A 20,003-nucleotide genomic window follows, 5' to 3' on the forward strand; every position below is an offset into this window, starting at 1 on the left:
GTTTACCCTCTATGGGTAGGAAACAAGACACAGGGAGAGGGAAAAGTTGATTTAAATTTTTAAAATCTTGGATAAATTTTTTCTGATTCAGGGATAGGCTCAGTAATGTTAATTGTTGATTCGTATGAAAGGGTTAGGTATGATAGGAAGAAAATTTGGAAAAACACAATTTGGAGATTAGTGAGTAAATATTAATGGTTTCATTCCCTTAAATGATCATTTTCTTTAAAGAAAGATATGTCATCTTTCTCAGTGTTAAAATATAATTCATCATTTGAGAACTTCCTTTATTCAGCTTTTATAATTTTGTTGATAAAATAAGACTCTGTCATCTTGCATAATGACAATTCTAATTATCTATATTCAAAATGTTTTTTGAATGTTAGATACCACAATTTTTTTAATTGAAATTATTACTCACAAAGTCTCACTGTTATATTCATGAGTCATGTTAATTTGGAGTTTCCATAAGCAATAGAAACCAAATGAGTCATCTCATTACATGTAAACGGCTGTAGCCTACTTTAAGCTATTGAAATAGCTGTGTTAATTGAGGTAGCATTCTTTGCATGATTAGAAAAACTCAGGATTGGGGCACCTGGGTGGCTCAGTGGGTTAAGCCTCTGCCTTCGGCTCAGGTCATGATCAAGCCCTGCATTGGGCTCTCTGCTTGGTGGGGAACCTGCTTCCTCCTCTCTCTCTCTGCCTGCCTCTCTGCCTACTTGTGATCTCTGTCAAATAAATAAAACCTTTAATTAATTAATTAATTAATTAATTAATACCTTTAAAAAAAAAGAAAAGAAAAAGAAAAACTCAGGATTGCTTTTATAACTTTTAAGAATTCTCTGTGATTTTTCCAAACTCATGACATCTTTTTCCTTTTAGAGTACGTGTGTATGTATAATATATATATCCTTTTAGAGTGTGTATATGTATGTGTATGTATATCTGAATATACTTGTATATATGTGTGTGTATGTAATATATATATTCTTTTAGAGTGTGTATGAATAATATAGATACACCTAAAATTAATAAGCCTTATTTTATTATTCTTCTGTTTTACCCTAGATAAAAGTTAAACAGCTAGAAGAACAACTACATTCTTTTACTGAAACTAGTTCACAGAATGACCATCTACGCAAGTTGAACAAGGCTCTAGAGAGCAAATATGCTCAGGTGTGATTAATAACTACAAACCAGATTGCTGTTATGCTGTTTTAGTTAGGTTTTAAAAAATTGATGCCTCTATCCCCACCTTACCATACAGTCCCAGAAAGATGAATATTCCCTCACATGACTCAATTGGCAAACATTTTTTAAAAACCACCAATGTCCAGGGTTTTGCTGCACTGTAAGAAGGAAAGATGCCTGAAGCAGGATTGGGACATTCAATTTATTTATGCTCTAATTGGAGGCTTAGGAATATACTCATAAACTTTATTATAGAATTAAAATTTATGTCTTTTAGAAGCAAGATAGAGTTATGAGTGTTCATAGAGAGCATCATTGTAATGAAAGCATCAAGAAAGACTTTCATAGAGGAAGTGTTTTGATAAATATTGGCAAGTTCAGAACTCAGTGCCAGCAAGATACACTCACAACAGACAGCTCACATGAAAGAGGCATTGGTAAAGTGCTTACTTGTTACCATGGTGGCTACTAAGGCTGTAAACCTTTTGTAGATCACATAACATTTTAACAAATGAATGGGGAAAGTTCGACAAAGAAGAGAATAAAACATTTCATGAAGAAAAATAATCCAGGAATGTGTTACCAAGAAAAAGTGATTCGTTTCAATGATTTACAGATTTACTATGTATGATATTAAAAAAAAAATCAGTGTATGTCTAACTTCTATATCGATAATATTTTTGTTTGTATAGCACTGGTAACCAAGGAGCTAGAATGTGTCTTCAAATAGAATACTGTTAGGGTTCTAACCATCTGACCATACTGGAAAAGGGGGTCTCATTAGATATACTCTCCTACAGGGAATTTGATTTAAGGAAGGTCAGTTTCTTCATTAGGACAACTTCACAGTGTGATTTCTTCATTCTGAAAGCAAAGGAACCCATTTTCAAGTATATTTTCCATCAGAGCTTCATTCAGAATATTGTGTCGCTCCTCCTAATAAAAGGAGCATTCACTGAAAAATAAGTCTAGGTTTAGCCATTTTACTGTTTGTAATTGGTGATGCCTCCAAGAAGAAGGAAATCTCCGGAGAGGCCTGCGTCTTCAAAGTTGTTTGAAAGCTACAGGCCGCATGTAAACAGCGTAAAAGAAAGAACTTCGTCCGTTGGTTTGCCCAGTGTCATTCCCAACTCTACACGCCGTGTGACCTTTGCACCTACTCTGACTTCTGTGAGAGCTTCTCAGGATATTGCAGACTCTAGAATCTCTCTAAAGACTCTTTTGAATGCTATTAAAACCATGGAAGGAAGGCTGGAAGGTAAAATAGACATTCTTGCTTCAAGACCATTAATAAACGAGTCACCAAATTTTCTTAAACAGGATTCGGTAAGTGAAGACCACAAATTAAGTCATAAGGAAATTTCAGATTTATACAACAATGAAGAAAAGTAGTAACAATCCAGAAAGATAATGTTTGGAGCAATGAGAAACAACAGGGAAGTTAGGTTCTTCATAAATAAGAAAAACTGACAGTGTATATTGAAACCATCATTTTGTATATTGAAACCATCATTCCACTTATGTAAAATTTTTAGACAAAAAGACTTGGATTAACATTGACACCTTTTTAATCTGATTTTGATTTTTTTAAATTCATGATATCTATATAATGTTAATATTCATGGTAAAATATTTAGATAAAGCCTGCTTTTAAAATAGAAATACATTAATGAAATCCCCATGAACTTGAACATTGGAAATATTTTCCAAAGAAAACTTTTTAGAGCATCCATCTTTCTTTGATATTTAAAAATAGAAATTACTATATAACTTGTCTTCTAGAGTTGATTACTATTGATTTTTTTTTTTTAAGGTTTTATTTATTTATTTGACAGACAGAGATCACAAGTAGGCAGAGAGGCAGGCAGAGAGAGAGAGAGAGAAAGAGGGAAGCAGGCATCCTGCGGAGCAGAGAGCCCGATGCGGGGCTCGATCCCAGGACCCTGAGATCATGACCCGAGCCGAAGGCAGCAGCCCAAACCACTGAGCCACCCAGGTGCCCCGAGTTGATTACTATTTAGATCTTTTCTGTAAACATTTCTGCTAGGGCCTTTTCATATGTATCTTAAAAACACTGGTAAAATTATAAAAACTATATTCTTTCCTGAGTCCATTTCTAGAACAAAATCCAGGACATTTTTAGAGTCTTAGTTGGCATCTTTTGTAATATTCTTGGGTCCTTAAAGAGGAAGTATTTCAGATGTTACAGGTGAAAAGTTTTAAGGAAGTATAATAATACTGAAGAAGATGTGGATAAAAGATACTGGGTTTTGTTGCTGTTGGAAGTGTAAAATGTTATGACTTCTTGTGGGGGGGGTGGATAATTTAGTATCTATCATTTCACCTCACCATTATATTTCTAGGACTTTATCCTGTAGATATACCAGATTATATATGGCATATTTATAAGATTACTTACTGAAGTATTGTTAACAGCAAAAGACTGGAAGCAAACAGAATTTCATCAATAAGAGACTAGCTAAATAAATCATGGTGTATTCATGATTTGAAATACTGTTTGAATATATGTATTATTAGGTGAAAATAGTCAAGGTTCAGAAGAGTATATGCAGTATTTTAATATTTGTGTAGTAAAAGGGGTAGGAGGATAAAATATATATACATATGTGAGTGTATATATATATATATATATATATATTCACTTATAATGCATAGAATTGCTCTACAATGAATCACAGATTGGCAGCATTATTTTTGAGGAAGAAAATTGGATGGCTGGAAATTTTTCATTTTACCCTTTTGTATATATTTTTTTAATATTTATTTGCTTGACAGAGAGAGAGATCCCAAGTAGGCAGAGAGGCAGGCAGAGAGAGGGGGGGGGGGGAACAGGCTCCCTGCTGAACAGAGAGCCCCATGCGGGGCTCGATCCCAGGACCCGGAGATCATAACCTGAGCTGAAGGCAGAGGCTTAACCCACTGAGCCACCCAGGCACCCCACCCTGTTGTATCTAAATAATGTGAATGTGCCACCTATTCAAAGTAATTTTATGAAGGCTTCATTTTCAACAAAAGTGAAGGTACAAAAAGAATGCTCTTTTCAGCAAATGGTTTTGGAGCAGTTGGCTATCCACATGCAAAACCAAAAAGTCTATGATCCATACCTCACACCATATGTAAAAATTAACTTGGGCACCTGGATGGCTCATTCAGTTAAGTGTCTGTCTCTTGATTTTGGCTCCGGTCACGACCTCAGTGTCATGAGACTGAGCCCTGCTTGCCCCTTTCCCTCTGCTCCTCCTTGCATTCTCTCTCTCTCTCTCTCTCAAATAAATGAATAAATAAATAAAATCTTTAAAAAAACAAATTAACTCAAAATGGATCAGTCTTAAATGTAAAACCTAAAACTGTAAAACTTCTAGAAGAAAACATAGAAGGAAATCTTTGTGATCTTCTCAGAGATAGATTTGACACCAAAAGCATGATCCATAAAGGAAAAAAAAAAGGATACAATACTTATCCTCTTCAGAGCTATTAAAAAAATAAGATATAAGCTCTTGACTGGGAGAAATTAGTTGCAAATCACTTTTCTTATAAAGGCCTTGTCTCCCGAATGTATTAAACTGTCAAAATTATTAAGAAGAAAACAGTGAAGGGGTGCTGAGTGGCTCAGGTGTTGGGCATCTGCCTTCAGCTCCAGGCACAATCCCAGGGTCCTGGGATCGAGGCCCACATCGGGCTCCCTGCTCTGGGGGGGGGAGTCTGCTTTTCCCTCTCCCACTCCCCCTGCCTGTGTTCCCTCTCTCCCTGTCTGTTTCTGTCAAATAAATAAAATCTAAAAAAATATATATGGATGATAACTAAGTAGTTGAAAAGATGTTAAACATCAGGTGTTAGGGAAATGCAAATGAAAACCACAGTGAGATATACCACACACCTGTTAGAATGTGTAAAACCCCAAAACTGATCATCCCAAATGTTAGTGAGGACGCAGAGCACTGGGACCGTCCCACACTGCTGAGGGGGATGTCAGATGGTCCGACCCCCCTGAAAAATAGTTTGGTAGTTTCTTTAAAAATGAAACAGTGTATAACCCAACCATTCCTCTCTCTCTCCTATGTATCTACCAAAGATAAATGAAAGCATAAAACCACGCAAAGCCTTGTACACAGCTGTTCACAGCAGCTTTATTTGTAATAGCTTAAAGCTGGAAGCAACTTAAGGGTCCAGAAGGTGAATGGGTCAGTAAGTTGTGGTAGATCCTCCAACAGAGTACGGTTTAGCAATAGAAGGATTGAACTACTGATAATGAAAAAGATGGAATCAACTACGCTGAGTGAAGGAAGCCATTCAAAAAGGAGAACACACGATATGATTCCACTTATGTAAAATTCTAGAAGAGAAAATAATTTACTGTGACAGAAAACAGATTAGTTGCCTTGCGTGGAGATACGGGAACAAGGAGAGAGGAGGGGAACTACAGAGGCATGCGAGAACTTTTAAGATGATAGAAACGCTTATTATCTTGACTATGGTTTCAGGAATTTAAATAGATGTCAGAACTGTGTGCTCGAGATATACACAGCTTATTGTGGGTCATTCACACCTCAGACATGCTGTTCAAAAAAAGGAGAATGTGAATGTGTTACGTACACAAAAGTTAATTACGTTGAAATGTTCGGCATTCTTGAAATGACAAAACTACAGAGGTCCGGAATAAATCATTGGTTGCCCCGGGCCTGGGGACGGGGTTGGGAGAGCGTGTGTACACAGAGAAGCAGCACACGTGCATTCTTTTGCGGCACGATGGGGCAGTTCTGTATCTCGATTGTGACGGTGTTCACAGGAGTAATGTGCGTGGGGTCAGAGGACACAGAGCTCGGTGCATGCACACACACAGATGAATGCAGGGTTTCAAAAACCTGGTGAAAGCAGAGGAAGTTCTGTAGCCCGGTTAATCTGTTAGCAGTAATGTACAAAGGCAGCGTCCCAATTTTGATGTTGAACTACTGTAGTGTAAGGCGGCACCATTAGAAGCAGGGTGAAGACTGCACGGGACTCTTTGTACTACTTTTACAGCATCCTATGGATGTTGTTATTTCAATACATTTTTAAAAAGTAATATTTAAAATATTTGATCACTTGAAATGATTGTGTAGATATACTCAAAGTATTTCAGCGATATAAAATACTAATACTTCCAATTTAGATGCCTTCTTCTATAGCACTATTTTTTTTGACTCTGCTTAGTATTTATTTGTCTTTGCTTTCGTTAGATTTGCATTTGTTCTATTTTCCAGTTCCATGATACTCCGTTTCTTCCCCAGTTTGCCTCTGACCTTCATAATCTTGTCTCCCTCATCACTTAGCCTGTGCTTTCCTCATGTTTATTCACACAGATTTTTTGCTATTGTTTTGTAGTTTTCGTTAAAGGAAAGAATAGCTCATAAAGCTGGTTTTTATTATAGTGGTTAAGTATAGTTAATTCAACATTTTGAGCTTGGTTTCCAAATTGCTGGTCTTACTCTAATTGCTGACTTACAGTGCTTTGGAAAAGTTATTTGTCCTTCCTTGTCCTCTCCTAAGGTGAAATCCATTCTCGAAAAGAACGAGGAGGAGCTCTCACAAGCCATGAGGAGCCGGGACGCAGCCCTGAAGGAGAGTCAGCGGTTGAAAGGGGACCTCGAGGCCCTGGAGGACAGAGAGAGCAAGAAGGCAAGGCGCCCGCCCTCTGTGAGCGCTTGTTGCGGGCGCGAGGCGCGTGAGAAATCTGCCACGAGTCCTGTTCCTTCGTTTCTTGTTACCTTGAGCAAGAATGAGGATTGATCAGAGGAGGATTGTGTTTTCTAAAGACAGTTTTAGAAGAGCTGTTAAGTGTTTGCCTTAAAAACACATCCTTTAACTCCCAGTGTCTTTTTAATTCCAGTCTTAAAAAGTCCTCATTCTCTGTTGACACACAGCTGACCTTGGTAGCAATGACCTGTCCACATACGTGTTATTAACATGTTGCTCATTCCGGCGGCCTTCACACGTGTGTTCGGGCCCCGCCGTGAGCTCACCCCGCAGACCGCCCGGGCCACCCACACCCGGAGGCCGGGAGCTGCCGACGCCGGGTCCCCGCTCGTCCGCGCGCCGCGGCAGGGCAGTGGAGGGGCCGCCGCTCTCGCAAGAACTTCAGACGTTGACAAGATAAAACAGGCTGCAGTCATTCCTCTTAGCACGGTGCCACGCTTAGTGTCCGTCCTCGTGCTCAGAAGTGACGGGCCTCAGCCACCGCTGAGTAACCCGAAAGCATCAAACCTCTCTTTCTGGCTCCCTTTCCTTTTAGGTGGGCAACTTCCAGCGACAACTGGCGGAGGCTAAGGAGGACAACTGCAAGGTCACGATCATGTTGGAGAACGTGCTGGCCTCCCACAGCAAGATGCAGGGCGCTCTGGAAAAAGTCCAAATAGAGCTGGGCCGGAGGGACTCGGAGATCGCGGGCCTCAAGAAAGAAAGGTGATGACTCTGTCCTTGTGCGCGTGGCTGTCTGCTGTGGCTTAGTAAGGGACAAAGCCACTTTCAAGAACAAACCCATTTGAGGATCCTAGAAACTTGACTGGGGAGCAAGGTTTTCGGTGACCGCACTAACCTCTGCCTCTAGACTTCCCAACCTGCTCTTACCCAGGTCCTGGCCCAGAGCCACAGAGGCCTGGGGGTGCCCGGCCTCCAGCCCGGCCTCCAGCCCGGCCATGCGTGTGGCCCACGGGCTGCCCCTCAGCCCACACCCTTGAATCCTCACCACTCCCCGGCCCAGTGGAGTTTTGTAAGCTGATGTGCTTAATTATTTGTAGTCTTTAGTCAAGGAGATTTTTGTTTGGAACCAAGGACCTCCCTTCAGTCCTGAACAGGTTTTTCCTCCAATTTCAACCCAAAGTTTGACATATTTCCCTCTCCCTATTCTATACTCACTTAATGTGGATGACAGTTCATCCCCTTTTCTGTGCTACACTCGAAAAGTCTTCTATTTTAGCTTTACATTTCAGAAATAGTGAAATGTAGACATGCTTTCAATAAAACACAGTATTATAAAAAAAAATAAAGATCTAGAAAACTAGGGAGAATCTGGCATTAGAAATAAACATGATCTTCAAAGATTCCAAAATTCCCATATTTTGTAATGGTGTAAAGGAGTATGTATTCTAGAAGTTTGTGTGCTATATTGCTGCCTTACCCTTTCTATTTCTATACCATTTAAACCTGCTCTGGGGTCTATGGAATAATAATTGTGTAGTCCTCCTGTACCCCTGAGGATAAAAATATATATGTTTATAAAATATTAAAAATTAAAAAAAATAATTGTCTAGTCAAAATAATTAAAGCTAAGTGCCTAGTTGAGTTTGAATTACTTCTATATTGGTGTCCTATTTAAAGATTAATAATTTTAGAGGAATCATTCCAAGAACTACTTTGAGTCATGTTTGATAAGTAAACTCCTTCTTTGAATGTTTCAAGTTGCATAAAAATTTCCCCTTGATGTTAATAAACAAATGATTTGAGTTTAGTAAGTTCTCTTAAATATATTGTAATGTGTATATTAGTTGTGCATATAGCCTCAGTGTTGGGGGAACAGGTGCCAGTTTTATATTCTCCATTGTACTTATCTTTATTTTTTACATACTATAAATGTATGTTACCTCTGAACTTAAAAGTTACCGGGATGACAGTAAAAGTTGCCTACCATTCACAATAAAATTCTAGGTAGTTGTATGTATGTATGTATTTGACAGACAGAGATCACAAGTAGGCAGAGAGAGAGGGAAGCAGACTCCCTGCTGAGCAGGGAGCCCGATGCAGGGCTCGATCCCAGGACCCTGGGATCATGACCTGAGCCAAAGGCAGAGGCTTTAACCCATTGAGCCACCCAGGTGTCCCAGGAGTTGTATTTAGAAGCAGAATGTCAACAGCAGGCCCATCTATCTAGAGGGGGTATATCTAGTACTAGTGGTATGTATGTATGTTAAAATTACCAGCTCATAAGTTAGTCATTAATAAGTATTGACAGTTTAATGTATCAAGTTAAATTGACTCATAGCTGGGACCAATTTTCCATCTCTAGGACCTTAATTTCTTTTTTTTTTTTTTTAAAGATTTTATTTATTTATTTGACAGAGAGAAATCACAAGTAGATGGAGAGGCAGGCAGAGAGAGAGAGTGGGAAGCAGGCTCCCTGCTGAGCAGAGAGCCCGATGCGGGCCTCGATCCCAGGACCCTGAGATCATGACCTGAGCCGAAGGCAGCGGGCTAACCCACTGAGCCACCCAGGCGCCCATAGGACCTTAATTTCTTAACTTGAAGCTGAAGCTGCCAAGTCTCAGATACCCTGAGCATCTCCACTTTACCATATATGCTATTTGAGCTTCTTGGAAGAGTGCCCTCTCAGTGAGAGAGTAACTCCCAGTGGCATCTAGAACATTCCATTCCTAGACGGTTCTCTTCTGCAGTCACTCTCCCTGTGCTGTCCATCCGTAGGGCTCTAAATCAGCAGAGGGTGCAGAAGCTGGAGGCGGAAGTGGACCAGTGGCAAGCCAGGATGCTGGTTGTCGACGCCCAGCACAACAGTGAGGTAAAGGCCACTTTTTTAATAGATGATAATGGTGATAGTTTTGTTTTATTGGGCTACTGCTCTTTTTAGGAAAATGGAGTAAAATAATCAGGGAAATTTCTTTTTTCATCCAAGTCTGAGTTTGGGTCACAAATGAGAATTGGGCCTGCAGCCTTTCATTGGTTCATTTATGGGCAAACCAGGACCACAGGGATGCCTAATTCTCTTACTTATATGGTTTCCTTTTTATTTATTAATGCATAAATGACTGCAGAAGTTAAAGTGTCAGAGAATAACTTGAAACTTCAGTCAGAAGTCATTGAAGTGATCCCGCTGTGAAAAAGGAGACACATTTACATGTGTGTGTTCACAGGTGTATGCACTCGTGAATGTATCTCTACATATATGTGCATGTATTAAAAAGGGGTCTTTCATATAAATAAGCTTTTTCTGGAAGGACATACAGGGACTTGTTCTTCTCACTCTAGGCAATGACACCACAGATCAGAAAGGGGAATTTAACCAGTTTAAAATTAAAAATTAAGTTGGCTCAATTTTTCAGAGCTCACTGGTAATCAGGAAGCAGACTCTCCCCATCACCTTCTGAGAGTCTCCTAAGCGTGGTCTGCAGTCAGTTCTCACGTGTATATTGCAGGCAGCTGGAATCTTTGGTTCTGGTTCCATAATTATCGTGTCAGTGGCCCCTGATGATAAAGTGTAAGGAATGCATATACAATGTTACAGACTTCTTGCATCTGTGATAGTGGAATTGAAAAGAGCCTTCCCTCTTTCAGATGGAGCCTCTACAGAAAGCTCTAGATGTAGCTAGAGAAGACAACAGGAAACTGGCTTTGAGCCTGGAACAATCTCTTCAGACAAATAATCATCTACAAACAAAGCTCGATCATATCCAAGAGAAATTGGAAAACAATGAACTTGAGCGACAAAATCTGGAAACCTTCAAGTAAGGGCAGGATAGTCACAGTGAAATTAGGGAAGAGCCTCTGGGAGAGTAAGTCGGGCCCAGTTACATAAACCAGTTCGCGCCCGTCTTCCGCTTGGAACTGGAGCTCCCAGCAGAGCTGTGACAGGGAACGAGGCGGCCCGAGCAGGCCGCGCCGGCTGGGGAACGCTTGTCCGGATCTCCTTGTCCGCTCTCCCCTCACCTCATGTCCAGCTGCTTCGCCATGTGAAGGCTGAACCAAAACTTCACGTTCCTGCCAACCCTTTCCTATCAAAAGCTGATGTGTCCTTCCGAAGCATGATCTGGGGAAGGAATAGCAACAGCCTGGATGGGAATAACCCCTTCTAGGAGTGGGATGAGTTACCCAGACAAACCCTGAACCATTGTTTTCCTTTGGGCCTGAAATTAGGTGAGATCCACCAAGTTCAGGGAAGGCCCTCGATTTGTTTTGTTTTGTTTTGTTTTTGTAAAGTGCACCTAGGTGAATAGGGCTGGGATAGAAGTGACATTCCATGAAAATCTTCAGCCTGGGGAAGTGCAGTCTTCACATAGGTCTTTATGCAGTTCAGGTAGTGAACATACCGATAGACAGAAGGCATCAATTAAAGCTGAGAAAGTATGTTTTCTAATTTATGATCATGCAAATTCTAGAATCTAGGGAAATGTTTTTGGCTCAAGAAATAAGCCAGAGAATGTTGCTGGCTGGTTTATTGGTTAAGACAAGAGTATGTTTCTCACTCTTTGAGCTGGGTGTCTTTACACTGAATGACTCTTTGGCCTTTCATGCTATAGGAAAACGTGTTCTTCCCCTGCTCTTAATGGGCTCCAGACCAGTGTGGTTCACCTGGTGCCTGATCTGCGTCTTGTTTGTAAATCACACCTTTTGGATAGTTGAACGTTCCCCTCCAGGCCTTCCTTGCCTCCTAAAGATGATTTCTCAGGGTGACTTTTTTTCCCCCAAAACAGAGAACGAATGACTGAGGAATCCAAAATGGAAGCAGAAATGCACGCTGAACGCATAGAAGCTTTAAGAAAGCAGTTTCAAACTGAGAGAGAAGCGGCCAAGAAAGCAGCACAACGGGAAATGACTGAGGTATGTAGTCAGGTGACAAGTGTCGCTCTAGATGAGTGCCTTCCGAGAGCAGAACCAGTTACAGGAGTTCTAAGCAGGGTTGCAGTTGCTCTTGTCCTTCTGGTCCCTCCAAGATAAAGCCGTCTCTGTGCTCTTCATAAATCAAAACACAAGAGGCTTCTGATAGATGGTTCTCTGCCCAGCGAAGGAGTGTCTCAGTGAGAGTTTTGTAACTGAGGGACAGAGGAAGGGAGTGGCTGGCCGTTGGGCAGACATCAAATCATCTGTCCCCTCAACTCCTTGGCTAGCACCGTCACTCATTCACCTTTTCTTAGAGCCACGTATGGTCCATGCTCTGCCGTGCGCTATGTGACCCGTACTGAATTGTGATCTCCACTCTTTACAGGAGATAAACAGGGCAAACAGCAGGGGACATTTCTTGAGTAAGTAGCGGCCGTGTACAACTCCGAAGGAACTCAGAGTCAGGGCTGGGTGACAGAGGAGGGAAACAAGTACATGACGGGCAGAGCTGACAGGGCCAGGACGCCCAGTGTAAGGGGGTGACCCAAGCTTATTTACAAAAATGAATAGGACATGTGGGAAAATGAGTAAGGTTTTTTTTCTCCTGATCAGAGCCAAGACTTTGGGAAATGTCTGAGAAAGCGTGGGTAGCTGAGATGGTACCCTCTGCTAGCTGATTTTGACTGTCAGAATATTAGAGGTTACCTTTCAGGTCAAAATGGAGTTCGGTGGCTTTCTAAGAAATGGGCAAGTATGATGTAAGAACGATTTTAGGAAGGGGAGTCTGGTGGTAGTGGAGAGTAGGCAAGAATGAAGAGTTGAAACCGGAGGCAGGTAGACCCCAGAAAACTACAACAGTTACTTCGGGCTTTCGAAGATTAGCACCAAGCAACATGGTTCCGTTGAAAATAGAGAACAATTAAATCAAAAAGGTATTAATTAGGGGCGCCTGGGTGGCTCAGTGGGTTAAGCCGCTGCCTTCGGCTCGGGTCATGATCTCAGAGTCCTGGGATCGAGTCCCGCGTTGGGCTCTCTGCTCAGCGGAGAGCCTGCTTCCCTCTCTCTCTCTGCCTGCCTCTCCATCTACTTGTGATTTCTCTCTGTCAAATAAATAAATAAAATCTTTAAAAAAAAAAAAGAAAGAAAAAAGGTATTTTAATAAAAAAATCATCAAACAGGGATACCTGTGTGGCTCCGTGGGATAAGCCGCTGCCTTCGGCTCAGATCATGATCCCAGGGTCCTGGGATCAGGTCCCACATCGGGCTCCTTGCTCGGCAGGGAGCCTGCTTCTCTCTCCACCTCTGCCTGCCATTTTGCCTGCTTGTGCACGCGTGTGCTCTCTCTCTCTCTCTGACGAATAAATAAATAAGTAAATAAATAAATAAAATCTTAAAAAAAAGAAAGTAAAGAAGAATCATCATCAGACACTAAATGTTCTATCATGAACAAAAGGGAGGGAGGAATTAAAATAACTCCAAGACTTGCTTAGAGTGGCTGGTCTACAGGTTTATATTTTGCCAAATTTGGTGTTTTTAGCAACTGCAATTTACAGAGATCTTTTAGAAAATTTGTATATTACAAGCAATAAACTTTAAAACATTATAAAGGGAAACAAAAAGGTACACTGAAATTAAAGGCACTTTTAATCAGACATAGTTGTCAGAATACTTACAGGATTTAAACCCTTTTAACAGGGACCACTGCAGACTGCACTGGTGGGAAACCCAGGGGAGAGTGAGTGGGTGACGTCGGGGGCGTTCGCAGCGGGGCGGGCTTGGTGTGCACCACTCAGGAGTCCCGGCTCTGCCTCTTATTAACAGGGTGTTAATTAACTGCGGATAGTTTCAGAGTCTCTCTTTCCTCAGTCATGAACTGCTTTCCAGGGTTTTGTTTTTGTTTTTGTTTTCGTTGGAAAACATATGTAATTATCACAGTGCCCAGACATAGTAAGGACGAAGTAAGTGATCATTGGTAGGGCTTACCCAGTTTTGGCGAAGTTGTGACTGAGGTAATAGTAGAATGTAAATAAAAAGGCTGGCACTGGGGCACCGAGACAGGCTCTGAAGGAAAGAGGTCGTGAGAAAGAAAAGCTACAGATAACCTTAGCGGGTCAGACACCGCCAGCTGCTGTCCTGAGCGCCACCTTCTCCCTTCTCTGCTGCCACCTTTCCGGAAAACCCAGCGGCACTGCTTTAAGGGCACTGGAAGAGGAAAGGAGTTCTATAAAATGATTTAAGTCACGTTAAAAGATAAACTGAGGCATATTAAACATTTTAAGAGTTTAACTGAGCAAAACTCAGTTCCAGTCACAGTAGTACCCAATCTAGCAGAGCTCCAGGAGCCGTATGAGAGGAAAGGCTTTCAGAGACAGCCAAGAGTGGGAGTAAGATGTATTAGGCTAAAAAGCAGGTTGATTAGAACAAGTTACTCTCCTCTGGGGGATGGCAGGGGTCTTATCAGACATTACCCAACTGTCTTAGATCATTTGCTTTGTGGTTAGCAATGATGAACGTGCATTTCAAGGTTTTAAGAGCACACAGCACACTTGGGGGAGTCTGCTGTGATCGTTATAAGCAGGTAATTCCCAATGTGCCTTGGTCCCCAAGACCCAGATCAGAGCCAAGCAAGGGAAGGACTCTGCTGAAGGAGTCACTCTCTCCGGCCGGCCAGCTAGCTCATTCAGCGATCTCAGGTAGCAGAGCCTCAGCTTCCCCAGAAGTGTCAGTCTAAGTGCCGCAGGGGGTACTGGCCCCAGCACAAATACCTCCTCACGCAGCTGAAAGACAACTGAGAATATCCGATTACCCAGAACAAGTTCAGGCAGAGTCAAGGGTTTTGTTGGGCAGCTTTTAGCAGATTCTGGAGAATTATGGAGAAGTTTCTTTTCTTTTCTTTTTAAATATTTTATTTATTTATTTGACAGAGATCACAAGTAGGCAGAGAAAGAGAGGGGGAAGCAGGCTACCCACTGAGCAGAGAGCTGATGCGGGGCTTGATCCCTGGACACTGGGATCATGACCTGAGTCGAAAGCAGAAGCCCAACCCACTGAGCCAGGCAAGTGCCCCTATGGAGAGGTTTCTGATGGCAGCCGAGGCACTAGGGATCTACCAAAGGAAGCTAATTTTTTTTTTTTAAGATTTTATTTATTTGACACAGAGAGAGATCACAAGTAGGCAGAGAGGCAGGCAGGGGGCAGGGGGAAGCAGGCTCCCCACTGAGCCGAGCGCCCGATGTGGGGCTCGATCCCAGGACCCTGAGATCATGACCTGAGCTGAAGGCAGCGGCTTAATCCACTGAGCCACCCAGGTGCCCCAGGAAGCTAATTTTGAATCACGATTGCCTCCTGGTTAAGTCCAGTTTTCAGTCTGTGGCTCAAAACTGTGGAAAGGTGACAGCAATGGAGATCAGTAAAATCTAAGTCTGTGGACCACACTGATTTTCTTCTAGTTCCCCTTGCCTTTGTCACTTTCTTTGTCCAGAACCTGGATGCAAGATTCCCTGGGCTTGGAGTTTTTAACCTGAAGCAGAGAAATTGACCATGGGGTGTAGGGAATATGAAACAATGGAGAGGGGCGCAGAGTTGGGCCCAGAGGAACTGAAGCATCGGAAATCAGAAGTGTGTGACGGCCAGAACTACGGGATGACCAGCGGCATGGCGAATCTACCAGGTGTTCGGCTAGATTACACCCTTTGCAATGGCATCATTTTTGCAGGCCAGAGCAAGGCAAAATGTGGGCAAATGAATCCTAAAGACCATCATGGTGTAAGAATTAGGAAAAGGATGGTCAGAGAAGAAAGAATGGAAAGAAACATTCTTGATCTGACATCTTAGGTAGAAGCAGTCTACCCCAAAGTCAGCTACTTCTCTTCTTAGCTAATTTGATTTTGAGGCCTCCGCACCACATAATTACACGGGACCAGACGTCAGATGGAGTCTTCTTCAGTTGTGAAATCTGAATCTTCTAATTTGGCGGGAATGTCAGTGCTGGAGAGTACATAGTAGGGTCCTTCCCAGGGATCTCCCTTTGCACAAGCATCCAAGAACAACAGCTGTCAATAAATGAGAAGACTTTAATATGCTGTTTAAAGATCTGATGAGAGTTAATGATAATAGAATTGACAAGGACATTGGGTTCTATCTGTGATACACCGCGACTTCATAACTGGGATTACAGGACGTAGCAGATGTTTCGGAATTTCCGACAGTTTCTAGAACACCTATTCATGACACACATTGCACAAACACAAGGTCTGTCATCACTAACTTGGCAGTGCTCCCCCTATAACTGAGCACACCGAATACACCTAATCAGTTTTAACATGTCTCTTTTTCACATGGTGAGACAAAAATCCTTTGAGATTTTTCAGGGATTCTCTGGGAAATCTCAAGGTTACTTTGAGATCAAAAAGGCTCCATTGAGAATTTGATTTGGGGACATTGTCAAAGCATTTAAACATTTGACTAAGATCACAAATTATTATGAAATATTTTTTAAACAAAATGACAATGGAAGTTTCAAAGGCAAATACAGAAAGTTATATAGTTGTGAACAAAAGTTAGCTCTTAAGAAAACCCAATCTTCTCAGTTTTAAGTAATTAAAAACCTAGTAAAAGACAATGTCAACCACAGTAAGTTATTTTGTTAAGATGTAAAATCCTTGTTTTTCAGGGAGTTTACCTAAAAGGTTAAAAAAAAAAATGTTGAACCATCCTTGTAGCCCAGGGATGAATCCCACCTGGTCATGTGGATAATCTTTTTAATGTGCTGTTGGATCCTGTTTGCTAGGATCTTGTTGAGAATCTTAACATCCATATTCATCAGTGATATTGGTCTGAAATTCTCCTTTTTGGTAGGGTCTTTGCCTAGTTTGGGGATCAGGGTAATGCTGGTTTCGTAGAAAGAGTCTGGGAGTTTTCCTTCTGCTTCAATTTTTTGAAACAGCTTCAGGAGAATAGGTGTTATTTCTTCTTTGAAAGTTTGGTAGAATTCCCCAGGGAATCTATCAGGTCCTGGGCTCTTGTTTTTCTTTTGGGGGGGGGGGAGGTTTTTGATCACTGCTTCAATCTCGTTACTAGATATGGGTCTATTCAGGTTGTCAATTTCTTCCTGATTCAATTTTGGGAGTTTATATAGTTTTCCAGGAATGCATCCATTTCATCTAGGTTGCTTAGCTTATTGGCATATAACTGTTGATAATAACTTCTGATGATTGTTTCTACTTCCTTGGTGTTCGTTGTGATCTCTCCCTTTTCATTCATAATTTTATGTATTTGAGCTTTCTCTCTTTTCTTTTGGATTAGTGTCGCCAATGGTTTATCGATCTTATTGATTCTTTCAAAAAACCAGCTTCTAGTTTCATTGATACGTTCTACTGTATCTCTGGTTTCTACCTCATCGATCTCAGCTCTAATCTTGATGATTTCCCTTCTTACACTGTTGGGGGAATGCAAGTTGGTGCAGCCTCTTTGGAGAACAGTGTGGAGATTCCTCAAGAAATTAAAAATAGAACTTCCCTATGACCCTGACATTGCACTACTGGGTATTTACCCCAGAGATACAGATGTAGTGAAAAGAAGGGCCATCTGTACCCCAATGTTTATAGCAGCAATGGCCACGGTTGCCAAACTGTGGAAAGAACCAAGATGCCCTTCAATGGACGAATGGATAAGGAAGATGTGGTCCATATACACTATGGAGTATTATGCCTGCCTCAGAAAGGATGAATACCCAACTTTTGTAGCAACATGGATGGGACTGGAAGAGATTATGCTGAGCGAAATAAGTCAAGCAGAGAGAGTCAGTTATCATATGGTTTCACTTATTTGTGGAGCATAACAAATAGCATGGAGGACATGGGGAATTAGAGAGGAGAAGGGAGTTGGGGGAAATTGGAAGGGGAGGTGAACCATGAGAGACTATGGACTCTGAAAAACAATCTGAGGGGTTTGAAGTGGCGGGGGTGGGAGGTTGGGGTACCAGGTGGTGGGTATTATAGAGGGCACGGATTGCATGGAGCACTGGGTGTGGTGCAAAAATAATGAATACTGTTATGCTGAAAATAAAAAATAAATTTAAAACAAAACAAAACAAACAAACAAAAACAAACCAACAAACTTTCACAGCCTCTTATCAAGAACAGACCAATAGTCCAAGAAAGCTCAGTCCATTTAATGAAGAGAAAACCAAATTCTAATTTTGTAACAAATTTATTCTTTAAAAACTTGAATTAACTTAGCCACCTTGACCACACACAAAATTCCTTTCTCAAGACTCCTTTTCCACAGACCAACCCTTTCTTTTACCCATTAAGACTTTGTTCTAGGGGCGCCTGGGTGGCTCAGTGGATTAAGCCGCTGCCTTCGGCTCAGGTCATGATCTCAGGATCCTGGGATCGAGTCCCGCATCAGGCTCTCTGCTCAGCAGGGAGCCTGCTTCCCTCTATCTCCCTCTCTGCCTGCCTCTCCGTCTGCTTGTGATCTCTCTCTGTCAAATAAATAAATAAAATCTTAAAAAAAAAAAAAAAAAAAAAAAAAAAAGACTTTGTTCTATGTTTTCTCCTTTTTCTCCATCCGGAGCAGACACTTTTCATACAGTTTCCTTTCACCCTTATCACTTTGAAGTAATTTTAATTACACATATTGACTAGAATCCCTAACCCTTAGAATCCTTATTCCTAGGGAAAACCAAGAAATAACCAATTGTGGAGTATGTTACACTAACATTCTGTGGGCTGGCAAGTTTATGAATACATCTCTTAATTTCTAGAAGTATATTCTTTGTCCTAGTAAACTTTCTAATTTAGCACAAAACATGTTTATTAACCCAAATATCTTTAGTTTCTCTGTAAAAGAAAGCTGAAAGTGGATAAACCTATGTTTAGTAATTAATGTTTTGGTATTTTATTTGGAAATAATCTAGATATTCAATGTGTCCATCATTTAATTTATTTTAGGGTAATTTCCAGGTTTCTCATTAACAAAAAATTTGGTAATTTTACCCAAAACTGAAAATTTTATCCTACATCTCTAACAATTATGTTTAGATTACTCGTGAATATTTCGTGAGACATTAAGCCCCTAGCCCTGATCTTTCTTGCTGACAAACTCTATCGCAGACATCGATGAGCTTATCTGACTGTTAATAAACCCTGCAAATAAGCATTCCAACTTGTGTTGATAATTCTGAAGACATGGTTATTTTAAGTAAAAGGTAGCTTGTTTGTTGTTTTATTTGTGGATGATTATCCTAGACCTTGTGAACTTGATGTGTATAAATACTTGTTTGTCTTTAAACCAGTTAAATAGAGCTCTCTACAGATTCATTTTGGCAATACCTTTCAAAGGTAGGAAAAAGAGAGTCTCTAAACATGCGTTCAAAGACATAAACATACAGACACAAACAGGTCTAACAAGCTCCATTTTACAACTTTGGTTCTAAGACAAGTACCATGATGCGTCGCACTACGGAAGAACAGTTGGATCCAAACTGTGACTTTGGCAAATGGAATAAAGTTAAGATCACCTATGCAGGCGAAAGCTTTTTTTTTTTTTTAGATTTTATTTATTTGACAGAGAGAAAGATCACAAGTTGGCAGAGAGGCAGGCAGAGAGGGGGTAGGCAAGCAGGTTCCCTGCAAGCAGAGAGCCCAGTGCGGGGCTCGATCCCAGGACCCTGAGATCATGACCTGAGCCGAAGGCAGAGGTTTAACCTGCTGGGCCACCCAGGTGCCCCAGGCGAAAGCTTTTAATGCCTATTGGTGGGGGGAGACTTTTAAGATTTTTCATGGTTCTACTTTTCAAAATATCCTTTCTTTCCTTTCTTTTCTTTTCCTCCTAAGAATTGTCTTCATTCCTGGAGAACACCAAATAGAATTCATACATCTCAAAAGTCACAGAAAAAGAATATATGTTGTACCGAGGAGGATTTTGTTCCCTAAATCCAGATCTTTTACAATATCTGCAAGCCTTAGAGGGATTAGGTGTTTGGGGGATTGGTAAAAAAGACAGGTGGGCTGTGAATTGTTCTAGAGCTGAATTTCTGTTCTTGGACACTTGATTTACAAGACAAATGGTTTTTAATTTCTCAAATGATTGGGTCACAACCTTTAATGCTAAACAGACTGACCCACCCAGCCAACTACTTGATCTTTGATTTGCTTCTTTGTATCAGGGAGATCTTCCACTAAGCTGGAAATTAAAAGATG

At 41.1% G+C, this 20,003-nt stretch overlaps 1 protein-coding gene across 12 annotated transcripts in view; it reads left to right on the plus strand.

The window, feature by feature from the left end:
- Positions 1-20,003, plus strand: part of CCDC150 (coiled-coil domain containing 150) — a 79,187-nt gene that overhangs the window by 51,968 nt on the left and 7,216 nt on the right. For 9 of the 12 annotated variants that reach the window (XR_006606332.1, XM_004772151.3, XM_013045716.2 and 6 more), the window contains 6 exons: positions 1,072-1,179; positions 6,742-6,870; positions 7,484-7,653; positions 9,667-9,760; positions 10,534-10,703; positions 11,670-11,796. Coding sequence is in view for 11 of the 12 variants with exons in the window: in XM_004772151.3 (XP_004772208.1) it covers positions 1,072-1,179; positions 6,742-6,870; positions 7,484-7,653; positions 9,667-9,760; positions 10,534-10,703; positions 11,670-11,796 (798 nt within the window). In the remaining variant the exon portion in view is untranslated. The other 3 variants (XM_045078501.1, XM_045078503.1, XM_045078506.1) reach the window with 2 other exon arrangements.

The sequence above is a fragment of the Mustela putorius genome, unplaced genomic scaffold (genome assembly GCF_011764305.1).
Source record: "Mustela putorius furo isolate JIRA1106 unplaced genomic scaffold, ASM1176430v1.1 tig00000275_pilon_pilon_pilon, whole genome shotgun sequence".
Taxonomy (NCBI): Eukaryota; Metazoa; Chordata; class Mammalia; order Carnivora; family Mustelidae; genus Mustela; species Mustela putorius.